General features: G+C 46.6%; 2 protein-coding genes across 3 annotated transcripts; both read right to left on the bottom strand.

The window, feature by feature from the left end:
• Positions 1 to 2,860: 2,860 nt before the first annotated feature.
• Positions 2,861 to 5,089, bottom strand: VHL (von Hippel-Lindau tumor suppressor). Its single transcript, XM_015640799.3, has 3 exons — positions 4,854 to 5,089; positions 4,319 to 4,429; positions 2,861 to 3,940 (listed from the first exon to the last, which is right to left on the bottom strand). Exons 1-3 carry the CDS (start codon positions 5,050 to 5,052, stop codon positions 3,768 to 3,770), a joined length of 483 nt encoding a protein of 160 aa, XP_015496285.1. The 5' UTR covers positions 5,053 to 5,089; the 3' UTR covers positions 2,861 to 3,767.
• Positions 5,090 to 5,602: 513 nt separating this feature from the next.
• On the bottom strand, positions 5,603 to 11,180 carry THUMPD3 (THUMP domain containing 3). 2 transcript variants are annotated; one of them, XM_019008144.2, is made up of 9 exons: positions 10,856 to 11,180; positions 10,465 to 10,542; positions 9,456 to 9,989; positions 8,510 to 8,640; positions 7,973 to 8,042; positions 7,493 to 7,608; positions 7,200 to 7,310; positions 6,867 to 6,990; positions 5,603 to 6,634 (listed from the first exon to the last, which is right to left on the bottom strand). In XM_019008144.2, exons 1-9 carry the CDS (start codon positions 11,060 to 11,062, stop codon positions 6,503 to 6,505), a joined length of 1,503 nt encoding a protein of 500 aa, XP_018863689.1. In that variant the 5' UTR covers positions 11,063 to 11,180; the 3' UTR covers positions 5,603 to 6,502. The 2 variants fall into 2 exon arrangements, with proteins under 2 accessions (XP_018863689.1, XP_015496919.1); XM_015641433.3 differs by having other exon boundaries at positions 7,200 to 7,307; positions 10,856 to 11,179.
• Positions 11,181 to 11,443: the final 263 nt, after the last annotated feature.

Raw genomic sequence — 11,443 nt, 5'->3', positions numbered from 1 at the left:
TCGCTGGCACGGAGCACACCGGGGATCGCTGGCACGGAGCACACCGGGGCTCGCTCGAGAAAACGCTCTACGATAGGTTATGCAGGAAGGGGGAACTTCAGAAGCGGTCACAGGGCCAGATCTTGCTTGTCAAGGGTTAGGTTTAAAACATGTTCTTAAAGTCAACAATTATTTCTGATTTTTCCTTTTTTTTTTTTTTTATTTAACATGATTTTGATAAAAATATATAATTAATTAATTTGTATATATTACTAATACTTCTGGCAAAAAGGAGTGTTTTCCTGCTATACTGCTGCTAGAGACTGCCAGCAGATATGTAAGTGTAACCTTCCATCCTTCTGCTCTTGTTGTTCGTATTTAGCCCTAGGTCTAAATTTGTATGAATTGTAAAAAGTGCTTTAAGTTTTGACAGCTTTTAATTCACTGTTTCTTTCTACTCTGCATATATATTACAGTACAGCTAACTCTTGTTTTCAGTATCAAAATTTCAAACTTTTGCAGTTTCTATGCTCCTGGCGTCAGAAATCAGGAACAACTTAGCTGCGTTGTGGCAAAGAAAAACTGAAAAATAAAATATTGTTGTAGCTATAAGATCAAGGAACGGGAAAATATAACCAAAACTACCCAAAGTGTATTTCAAAGACCGCCTTGGGATGAGCTGTTTTATCAGTAGTACCAGTTCAACAATAATAGTTGCATTTATGGGGTTTTCCCCTCCCTTTTCCCTGCTTACTGTCCCTCTGACACACACCTAAATGCCTTCATGATGGGAACATTTCTGGAAGTGATGTAAGGTGGGACTGAAATTGTGTTACAAGGAACTACATAAAAGTAGGAGGAAAAGACTTCTTCCCCTTGAGTACTGGAAAAACTTGTGAAACCATTTGAACTATTTGCCTCGGCATGGAACAAGGGGAAACAACACATCCGACTGTGTATGGTTTCAGTTCTGTTCTGAATGTTACAGGTGATGCAGTGTTTTACTGGGGAACTGAAATCGAACTAATAGAGTCCAGAACAATCCTGTATATTCCTGCTGTTAGGCCTTTCCAGCGTGCTGTGGGCGGGACTGGGCAGTGCTGTGTGTTGTCCCCGAGGCTCTGGATGCTGCCCCGTGTCAGCAGCGTTTATTTCCCCGGGGTTTGTCAGCCGAGTGCCGCCGGCACAGAAGGTCCTGGCACACCGCGCTCCCCGGGCTGGCTCTCACCGCTGCTGTGCTCGCTGGCTGAAACCAGGGCTAACGCAGCTGCCACAAATAAATCACAAATTTACTCATTACTAACCCATCTGAGTAACTACTAGGAGACTGCATTTCCCAATGTTCGCATGTTAAAGCCAGCTGCGGTTTCTCCAATCTTTTGTTCTGATCCAAAGGAACACTCCAGAACAGAAGAATACAGTCTAATAAGAAGCAAAAGGAATCACCCCACCCAACTCAGAAATACCCAGAACGAGTGTGCCTCGTACAGACTGTTAAACCCAACACCTAATAGCAGCTAGGTTACAGGAAAAGCTGCCAAGCAGGCCAGCGTCCTGCCAGGGTCTGTCAGAGCTGCAATGCTGACTGCAGTGCACAGACTCAAGACAGCAGGAGGAACCTGCTCTCAGGTATGGTCAGGAGCAGAGTACAGCACTCTCTGACCCTCAGGCTCCCTAGTGCACTGACCCATGCCTGCTCCAGAGGCCTCCATGGGTTCACTTTCCCCTCAGAGATGTGTGAGAGGTGGTAAGAACTGAACCTGACTAGCTCCGTTCCTGCCCAGACACTGCCTGAAGCTGTGCTGACAGCTCACGAGAGCCACAACACAGCCCTGCAGCAACAGGCTGAAGTGTCTGTTTACTGATCAACCACAACAGCTGTCAGAGTATCACAGGAATACAGAGAGGCACTGGGGAGTTACCTGACAGAATTACAATCAGAAAGCTAGCATGGATTTCCATTTTATGTCAAAGATCAATTTCTTCAAACATGTAAGAAAACAAGTTTACAAATAGGGAGACATTCCATACTTACAAAATACATTGAAATTCTCGGTTTCACAGCTACTCTCAGAATGTACAACTGGAAGGAAATGTATTCACAGAAATAACTTGCTGTAATCAATCTCCAGCCAATCTGTTTCTAACCTGAGCTGCACCACATCTTGCTCAATGGACAATTCATGTAGCACTCTCTGAACTCTCTGTGTGCATTCACACATTCCACTGAGATGTGGGAACAGAATACAGGCAAAGAAATATTATCTCTTTCTCTAGCCTGCCACTAGCACGGCCCTGTTTGTGAACTGGCTGCGTGAGCCAATACAGCTCCCACTGGTCCTGAGAAGACACAGGCTTCCTGCCTGCTCCCTGAAAAGGCCTCCTACTATGACCTGGACTACAGCACTGCGAGGGGAAAAGACACAACTTAAAGCATCTACCTCCTGTGAACACTGTACAGGGACTCAGCTGTAGAGGACAAGAGTGTCCCAAAACTAGGATCTGGTCTATGTGGCTGAGATCTGCCAGGCAAGAATCCTATGACAAAGGCAAATAAGGCATTTGAGGTACGACGACAGTAAAAACATGTCAGACTTAGAGTGGATAGGATATGGCTTTGTACGTGGGAAGGCAGGAGGCAGAATAACCTCCAAGCAGTTCCACATCATCTTTCCACCAGTGTCGTGTTTGTCAGACCCTCAGGCACTGCTGCAAACCCTCATGTACAAACTCTCCATGCTCTGTGACCCACATGTGAAAGGGAAATTCCATCAAAACAAATTGCTCAAACAAAACCGATGACACTTAGAACCATCAGTCTGGGCTAAATTAATCCTTGGTGTAATTTGCTTTCTAATATGTTATAAACGAGGCTCAAGACTTTTTGATGTAATTAAGCCAGGCCTGTTTATTAATACTGAGCTGCAGCTGAAGGGAGACACAGGCTAGTCCTGTGTGCTCCACGCTATGGACCGGGACAGTAACAACATATCGAACAAAACTCACGAACAGAAAAGCCCAACAGAAAAAGCCCCAACAACGTATCGAAACAAACTCAGGAACAGAAAAAGCCAACAGAAAAGCACCTGCTAACACGTAACACCCTGTTTTATAGCCTCCCTTAGGCTTGGATTGGTCCGTTTTGGGTCCGTCTCAAGATTGGCTGCTTTCTTGGGCTCTGATTGGTCCATAACCACGTTCATCCTGGTCCAATCATTTTCCCAGGGCGTCGAATGATTGGTGGATATTTCTTCCAATCCTTACTCGCGCTGCTGATGACATCATGTTCTTGAATGTTCCATTCCATGTTCCCGTAAGCCCTCTTGTATCTCTTACCAATCCCCCAATTTATCCGCCCAACCCCAATCCAATACCAACCCCGAACATTCCAAAATACTCAACAATTATCTTAACAATTTTACAACATAATTAAACATATCAATTTACTCTCTAACAATAACAACTTTAATTAACCTCCCAAGTTCAATGAAAAGATCCCTTATAACATAATACAATGAAAGTTTCTTTGTATGAATATTTTCCGTTTAGCTGCCCTGATGTTATCCTACAGTTTGCAATACTGAAATTAACTGAACCATCAGAACTGGCATGCCTCCAGGTGCTGTTCAGTGTCTGGGATTTGACTATCACCAAAGTTACTGAGTTTATGTTTCGAAACTTTAAATGAAGCCATCAGTTCCTGGTGCGTCTCCTGGCAACTCTTGCTGCTCAGACTCAATGGTTTGCTACTGAGGAGTCTGAAGTGAGTAACCGTGTTGTTCCACAATTTATCTCCTCAATCCTTCATTCCTCTGCAGAGAAAGCCGCTGAAGATCCTTCCAAATATCAGGATGATCCTCCAACTCTTCATATAATGACTGAACAATGTCCAGTTTCCTGTAGTTCATTGGGCTGACCAGACTGCGCACAACCTGCAGACATCTCTCCTTCAGGGTGAACACTGCAGTTAAACACAAACACAACACAACCTTGTCAAGAGGGCTCTCAGCTGCTGCTCCAGTGCCAATGATGCTGCTCTGAGCAAGTGAGCACAGAGCACAACCTGCAGCAGTGACCCACAACAGGCTGGGCTCTCCAGACAGGAGACAGATGCGGTTCCTGCCATCAGGCACCCATGAAAACCCCTCAGAGACCCCTTTAAAGGAGAGGTCTGCCACTAGTTCCATCCAATACAACAGCTCTACCTAGAACCCCTCACCATCTCTTCCAGTGTCTGAGCAGGTTTAATTGCATGAGGATCTCATTTCTCACTAATCCTAACAGGTCCAAAGAGACCAAGTTCAGAATTCCCTAGGACACACATGGTCTTGTCCCTTACCTGGCAGTGTGATGTCAGCTTTGGTCACATTGGGGGCCGCCACAAACAGCTCCTGCTGGTTGACGAGCAGCCCGTCATTGGTCCCTGCATCCCGGAACAGCCAGAGGTGCCCTGGCACGGAACAAGGTGGGAATGCACCAATTATAGAACTTTTTAATGAGTGGCTCTGAAGGGCATCTGCTCACAAGGAACCCAGCTCAGTTCTATGTGCACAGGCCACTACCATGGCCCCAGTCACTGGTGTGAATGGGGAGGAGAAAGGAAGAAGGAGAAAAGGAGAGGAAAAAAGAAAGAGGAAAAGGAAAAAGGGCAAAAGGAAATGGGAAAAGGAGAGTGAAAAAGAAACAGGAAAAGCAAAGGAAATGGAGAGGGAAAGGGAAAAGCAAGAGAAAGGTAAAAGTGGAAGAAGTGAAAAGGGGAGAGAAAGGAAAAAGGGGTGAGGGGGAAGGCAAAAGGGTAAATTCCACCGCCACCAGCTCAGCCGCCCAGGCCCCGCGACGCCCAAGCCCGTCCCGTCCGGTCCCGCCGCACCCACCCCGGTAGCTGCGCATGAGGCGCCCGCTGCGCGGCTGCAGGACCGGGTAGCAGCGCGGCTGGCCCTCGAAGTCCAGCCAGACGGGCAGCACGTAGCGGGGACTGTGGTTGTTGAAGACGACCTCGGAAAGCTCCCGCGTGTTGACCGAGCGCAGGACAGATCCAGCCTCCCCCGGACGCGCCGGGCCCGGCGGCGACATCGCGGCCCCGCGCCCGCCCCGGCCCCTCCGCGCGCAGGCGCCAGGACAGGCCAGAGCCGGCCCCGCCCCTTCTGGGCACCGCCCCCTTGCGTCAGCGCGCTGAGGGGAGGAGCCCGCCGCGAGGGGCCGGGCCCGCCGCGAGGGGGCTTTAACAAGGTTTTAACAAGCAGAGGAAAACAGCAAGCAACAGGCGTTTGGCAGGCGAGTTGTCACTTAGAGCTGTCAACTCTGTCACGTCTTATGGCCCAGCAGCCTCATTTCACAGGTCTTGTGACTAAGGCACTGGGCTCACCAGGGCTGCCACAAACCAACTCTTCCTCAGCCAGGAACAGTTAAGCTCCCAGTTCCTTTCTCTCCTGATCTCTGGGTACCAAAACATTTCATCCTTCAGCTGTACGTTCCCTGTATATAGGGAATAATACAACACAAACATACAAACACTGTATTATCTTTATCACACCCGTATGAAAACAGTAACATTTGAGAAAACCTAACTAGATATTAGAGAATCTGAACATGAACCAGAAAAAGAACACAGTTAAGACTCAACTCTTTATGCAAATCTTCTAAAACTTTAATACTTGTTAATTCACCTCTGAACAATTACACATACTTAGCATGAACACACTGTAATGGAAAGGGCAAACCAGCAATGTGTTTCCAGCCCCTGATGAGCAGAGTAAGAGGCCTGAGAAATCACAGTATAGTCACAGAAGAAAAAAATATTTGGAACAATATTTTTGTGAATACTGAGTCAGTGTAGCTGTGGTAGTTAAATTACCTAAGAAATTCAAATTGCCACGTTGATGCATCCATGGTAGACACTGAAACCCTCAACTTTTTAATATAACTGCTAAAAGAATCTCTGTCCTCAAATAGTAACTACAGACTGTTTTCTAAGGCTTTGTGTTACCCCCTCACCCATGGTAATGGAACACTAAAATACGGATCAGACATTTACTGATAATTAGCCCTAAGGTGAGGTAACAGGCAAGAGAAGCAGTACCACAGCATACTGTTTGCCAACTGGAATTTGCTTATCAGACCACAAAATCCAGATACTGGTTTATTATTAGTTTACATTTGAGAAATGGTATAAATTAGAAAACTACATTAGAGATACTACCCCTGAACCCTTTAATCTGACTCTCTTAGTAGTACTGATAGGCATTTGAAGATACACCTTGGTAAATAAATTGTCACCCCCAGAGCTGCCTCAACATGTTTTCTACTGTAAGGAGAAGAAATAAATGTTTAACTGAAAAATGAAAGAGAAGTTTCAAGCCAAGGAAAGTTGATGCCAAAGTTCTGAAATTGATCCCTGGTTTAATATTTGTGTGCCAATGTCTCCACAGGTTGGCTGGTTTTGAAACTGGCAGACCTATGCTCCCGGATATCTGCTTTAGCTATTCAACAGTCTGCAGGCGTCCCTTGTCTTCTCCCACGCAGCTCACCAGAAGGACCTTCTCTCCTCTGCTCTCTCCCAGGTGCGCCTCAGCAGATACACTGCAGCGTGGAGTCCCCCCACGTTCACCCACACCGTCTGAGCTCTGCGCCAGATGTGTCCCACGCGGGACAAGGCCTGCAAGCCAAAAACAGCCAAAGAGTGCCATTAAGACAATAACTTCTTTTTTTATTATTCTGTATCACATCTGATGGCAACATCAAAGGACTTTTCAGGTCCAAAACTGTATTTAAGATTACTAATTATTGCTTGGTACATGGAGTATCTTTTGTAATGATGACAGCTTATAATTTTTCCCTCCATGTATTTTCAAGTGTAAATAGGTTTGATTTTCTCTCACAGAACAAACCTTGGCAAAGCATTTCTTGTCCTGGGTAAGCAGCACAGCCCTGCCTGTCCCTGGGGTGCAGATCCGGCCCATCTCCATCAGGCAAGCTGGGTAGAGATCCCAGTTCTTCTTCTTTGACCCTATCCTGCAAGATAAATTCAGATCCCCACTGTGATCACTGGCACCAGTTCTGTGTTGGTGGTGTCTCAGACATCAACCTGCTCATTTGGAACCACAGTTACTCAAGCTCATTTTTAACACATGGTTCACGACTCTGTCCCCAGCAGGCCCAGCTGGGGAGAAGCAGCCCTGGCACAGGGCAGCGAGGTGCAGCACCTTCCCAGCTCGTCTCACCTCTTCCCAAAGGGCATGTCTGTCACCACGATGTCCACAGAGCCCGTGCGCAGCGGCAGGTTGCAGATGTCCCACTGGATGATGTCCAAGGGAACGCCCAGGGCATTGCTGCAAGAGCAAAGGCAGTTCCCTCAGACAAGAGCACTCAGAAGGTTTTTACACTAGGGAGGTCTAGAACGTTGGCAATAAAATAAACAAGAAAATAGGAACCAGACACTCAAATGCATCAATGCAAAGTGGATTTCTGTGCATACAACACTGCAGGAAAGGTAAATCCCTCAGGCTCCTCTCACCTGTCCTTACTCTCGTTTTTCCTCAGTAAGGAGCAGATGTTGTTTGCTGCTCTCTTCACTGCCTGAGGGCTGTTATCCCCTGCAATGTGGTAGCAGTAGGGCCATTCTGCAGCTCCCTGGGGGAAATGATAATCAACAACATTAGCATCAACATTGCTTGAATGAAAAAAAAACCAGAATAATTTCTCAAACGTGACAGAATACAACAAAGTGACTGCAAACGGATGACAGGAAATTTAGATTTCTGTAATAGCTGTATTTTGCACCTTTAAAGCTCAAAATACTTTTGGATTTAGTCTCTTCCTGCTATGTCCTATGGAAGGAACATGAAGTCATTTACAAAAAGTGTATTTGCATCTGTTCAAAAATGGGTGAGATTGGAGCTTACTATTCAGTTAATCCCAAGAAGACTTACACATATTACTGAGTTGCAGATACAGACAAGTTTAATTAAGTTTTAAAAAATCAAGAAAGAATTACCTCTATTGGTATGGCACCTGTACCACACATGGGATCAACGATGATATCTGTCGGCTGGGGATCACAGAGTCTGAGGAACAGAAGAAAAGATACTGTGAGAAATGTCTTAAAAACCTGAATTTCTGTAAATAAGGGAAAGTGAATGATTTTAATCACTCTGATTCTACCCTTCTAACAAAAAACTTTATGTGATTATTTTTTCCACCAGTTAATTACTATTTTATAACCAGCAATGCAATGAAATTCTTTCAAGAATGTGAAAACATTCTGTGAAAGTTCATTCACATGTTTTGTGAATTTCACAAATTCACTATTTTGAAACTTGGCTAATACAGCAAATGTTTACTTTTCTTGGCTGGGAAACACCCACTGTTGTTACAAGGCACATGATGTCAGCTACTCCGGGGGTTTTACATTTATTTTTCTTTCAGAATTAACAAAAATGGCTTCTGAAGAAGCAGTGAGGGAGAGAAAAGGTTTAATTTCTGAAACAAAACAACTTGTTAAACGAGCATAATACAACTTAACTGCCCTGACCTGAGCATGCCGTAAGCCAGAGTAGAACGCAGCGTCGTGGGTCCAAAGTGTGTGATATTCCTTCTGTGGAGACTCTCTTCAGTTAATGCAATTCCCACCACGACTTCATTGTTGTGAATATTCAGAAGAACCTAAAGAAAAAACTTGAAGTGAATTTCAGTGAATAACAGAGGCTTTCCACAGAATCCCTAGTAAATACTTACAAGAATCTTAGATAGTAATTTAAAATCCAGGAATGACATATAAAAAAGCTTTTCTTCTTGGAAAGTAAAGCAAAGCACCATTTTAATATTCAGAATTCAGGTGAGCATTCACACCAGTCAAATCTGCTGCACAAGACTTCTAAAAGTGCTATGACCATTGCACTGGCTTCTAAAAAGATTTGGTTTGTAAGTCCTGCATGACACAGTAAACCATTTGCAAAAGCAGCAATAAAGGTCATATTTGTGGTGGGGACTACATGAGCTAGAAAGATGAAATCTCACTCCAGGGCAGTGGTCAGCCCTTAGTAAACCTGCAAGAAAAATGTAGGTCTTTCTGCCCCTCAAAAACAGTGGTTCCTCACCACCGACAGTCATGTGGTGCTGGTTTTATTCTCCCAGCCTCTGCTCTCTCCTGACAGAAAATAAACACCTGACATTATTGTTAACTCCTTCTGGCCCCTTCACCTCAAAACCAGCTTCCATTTGGAGCATTTCCTGGTAACTTAGACTGCTATTAAACAATGCATTAGAGGAAAGATTTACTGAAGGTGACAGCAAGGAAAGTGCTTGCATCAGAGGACACAGATAATGCTGCCAGGGAAATGAACACTTCAGAGGAGGCTGATTTCAGCATTATCAGTTTTCAGTTCCAGAAAGCAGGTTGGGGATCTCCAAGCATCAGAAATAAGAACTAAAAATCTGTACTGCAGAAACATTGGTATTTCCAAGGCATGCCACCATACCTCCACATCAAAATTGGTCATGTCAGCTTTCCACTGGAAGTGCTCTTGCACAGCTCCACCGAAGTCTCTTGCGGCCTCATTTGACGTGAAGCTGTGCTTGTCTCCAGCTCTGTTGCACGTCACTCGGAACTTCAGCACCTTTGCCTCTCCTTCACCTGTCTGACCGTCACCAGCCTTGGTCCCACTCTCAGAACTCGCCTGCACTTCAACTTTCACATCTGACTGCTCATTATCTTCCTCCTCCTCCACCCCATTTCTGGATGTCACTGCTTGAGGATTCTCTGTATCCTGGCCATCAGCAGGTTCCACAGCCACAGCGTTTTGGGCACAGTCCTCCTGGTCATTGTTACTTTGGTCTGCTCCTCTCTCTTCTCCACCATCACTCAGCTTCTCTCTGCTTGCAGGACTCTGCAGACCGTGTTTTTTGCGTCTTGTCTTTTTCTTTTTCAGGCTGTTGTTCAACTCCCAAACTTTCAATGGATCAGTCCAGGGCAGCTTTTTAACCAAATCTTCCAAATCCTTTAGAGCATCTTCCTTGAAAAGACAGAAAAAGTTGTGCTTTGAAGTTATTCCATCCTCTAAAAAGTTATCCTTTATTTTGAGGTCTCTCAAAGGAGTTTATTAAACATTAATCCACTACATGTTTACACAAAGCATACAGTTTTTTTGTCTGGATTTTGCCATAACTAAACAGAATTACACGGAAAATCACAAGACTCACAGGATTCCATCACTTATCTTGTAAAACAGACAACACTGTATTAAGTGACCAAAGTGACACTTCACTGTCCTATGTCTGTGACCTACAAACACAGCATCAGCTCATATCCCAGATTTTGCCAATGTATTTAACTGCAGAAATTATGCTAGACAACATGGCCTCACTTCCATTTACAAGCCCAAAAAAGGGAACTGGAATAATATCACAAATGAAAAACTTGTTAAATAGAATACTTTGATGCTTGTCTTAAATTAAAAACCCAAACAACACTCCAAACCCCAGACTCACCTTATTTTCTTTGAATTGATAGTCTTTGAACTCCTGAACAACAACAAATAAATTATCCACTGACCTCAGACGGTGGACCTAGTCAAGATGAAAAGGTGAGACATTACTAACCGTGTTTACTGTCCTTAGAATTTTGCCATGTTACGTCGAGGTTTCAGAGACTACTGTTTGCCACCTTTAGCCACACGGGAGTTATCAGTTTACATCTCTGCACTGATTCAAGATCCCCATCAATCATTTTTCTGCCCCTGAAACTCCGGCAAGGGCGGATACAGCAGCTGCAGCCAGGCCGGCCGGAGGGGCTGGGACCCACCGAACCGAACCGCACCGAACCGAACCGGCCACAGGGGGAACAGCGGCGGGCGGAGCGGGGCGGGGAGACCGCACGGACCTGAGGCAGGCTCCGGGCCGGGACCTCGAAGTAGATCTTGCCCCGATCCCTGCTGATCCTGGAGGCCGAGCCCAGCTTCTCCTGCACCTCCTCGGCCGCCGTCTGCTCGAAGCCCGTGGGCACGGTGGCGCCGATCACGGCCGCGAGCTCCGCGTCCTCCTGGGCTGCGGCCGGAGCCGGCCCCGCGTCACCGGCCGCCTCCGCCATGCCGGGCTGCACCCACCCGCACCGGCCGGCCGGGCACCGGAGCACCCAGGGCCGCCGAGCACCCACGGCCAGCAGAGCACCCACGGCCAGCAGAGCACGCACGGGCCCCTGGCACCGCCACCGCCCGCCCTTTCCGCTTCCGAGCCGCGCGGCACCGCCCCGCTGCTCCCGGTTCGCCGCTGGCCGCGGGCAGGAGGCGGCGCCGCGGGGACCGGGTGTCTGTCCGTGCGGGTACCGGGTGTCGGTCCGTGCGGATACCGGGTGTCGGTCCGTGCGAATACCCGGTGTCGGTCCGTGCGGATACCGGCTGTCGGTCCGTGCGGATACCGGGTGTCTGTCCGTGCGGATACCGGGTGTCGGTCCGTGCGGATACCGGGTGTC

The sequence above is a fragment of the Parus major genome, chromosome 12 (genome assembly GCF_001522545.3).
Source record: "Parus major isolate Abel chromosome 12, Parus_major1.1, whole genome shotgun sequence".
NCBI classification, from domain to species: Eukaryota; Metazoa; Chordata; class Aves; order Passeriformes; family Paridae; genus Parus; species Parus major.
Note: the sequence above shows the minus strand (reverse complement) of the source record. Positions and strands in the feature narration are given on the sequence as shown.

Bases quoted from the DNA above. Each gene is read 5' to 3' on its own strand.
- VHL (XM_015640799.3), bottom strand. From the start codon at position 5,052: ATGTCGCCGCCGGGCCCGGCGCGTCCGGGGGAGGCTGGATCTGTCCTG. The intron at 4,430-4,853 runs GTGGGTGCGGCG...GTTCCGTGCCAG, and splicing joins CCTCATGCGCAGCTACCGGG to GGCACCTCTGGCTGTTCCGG. The intron at 3,941-4,318 runs GTAAGGGACAAG...GTTTAACTGCAG, and splicing joins AGCTGACATCACACTGCCAG to TGTTCACCCTGAAGGAGAGA.
- THUMPD3 (XM_019008144.2), bottom strand. From the start codon at position 11,062: ATGGCGGAGGCGGCCGGTGACGCGGGGCCGGCTCCGGCCGCAGCCCAG. The intron at 10,543-10,855 runs GTCCGTGCGGTC...CATCTTGACTAG, and splicing joins CGGCCCGGAGCCTGCCTCAG to GTCCACCGTCTGAGGTCAGT. The intron at 7,311-7,492 runs GTGAGAGGAGCC...CCTTTGCTCTTG, and splicing joins AAAAACGAGAGTAAGGACAG to CAGCAATGCCCTGGGCGTTC.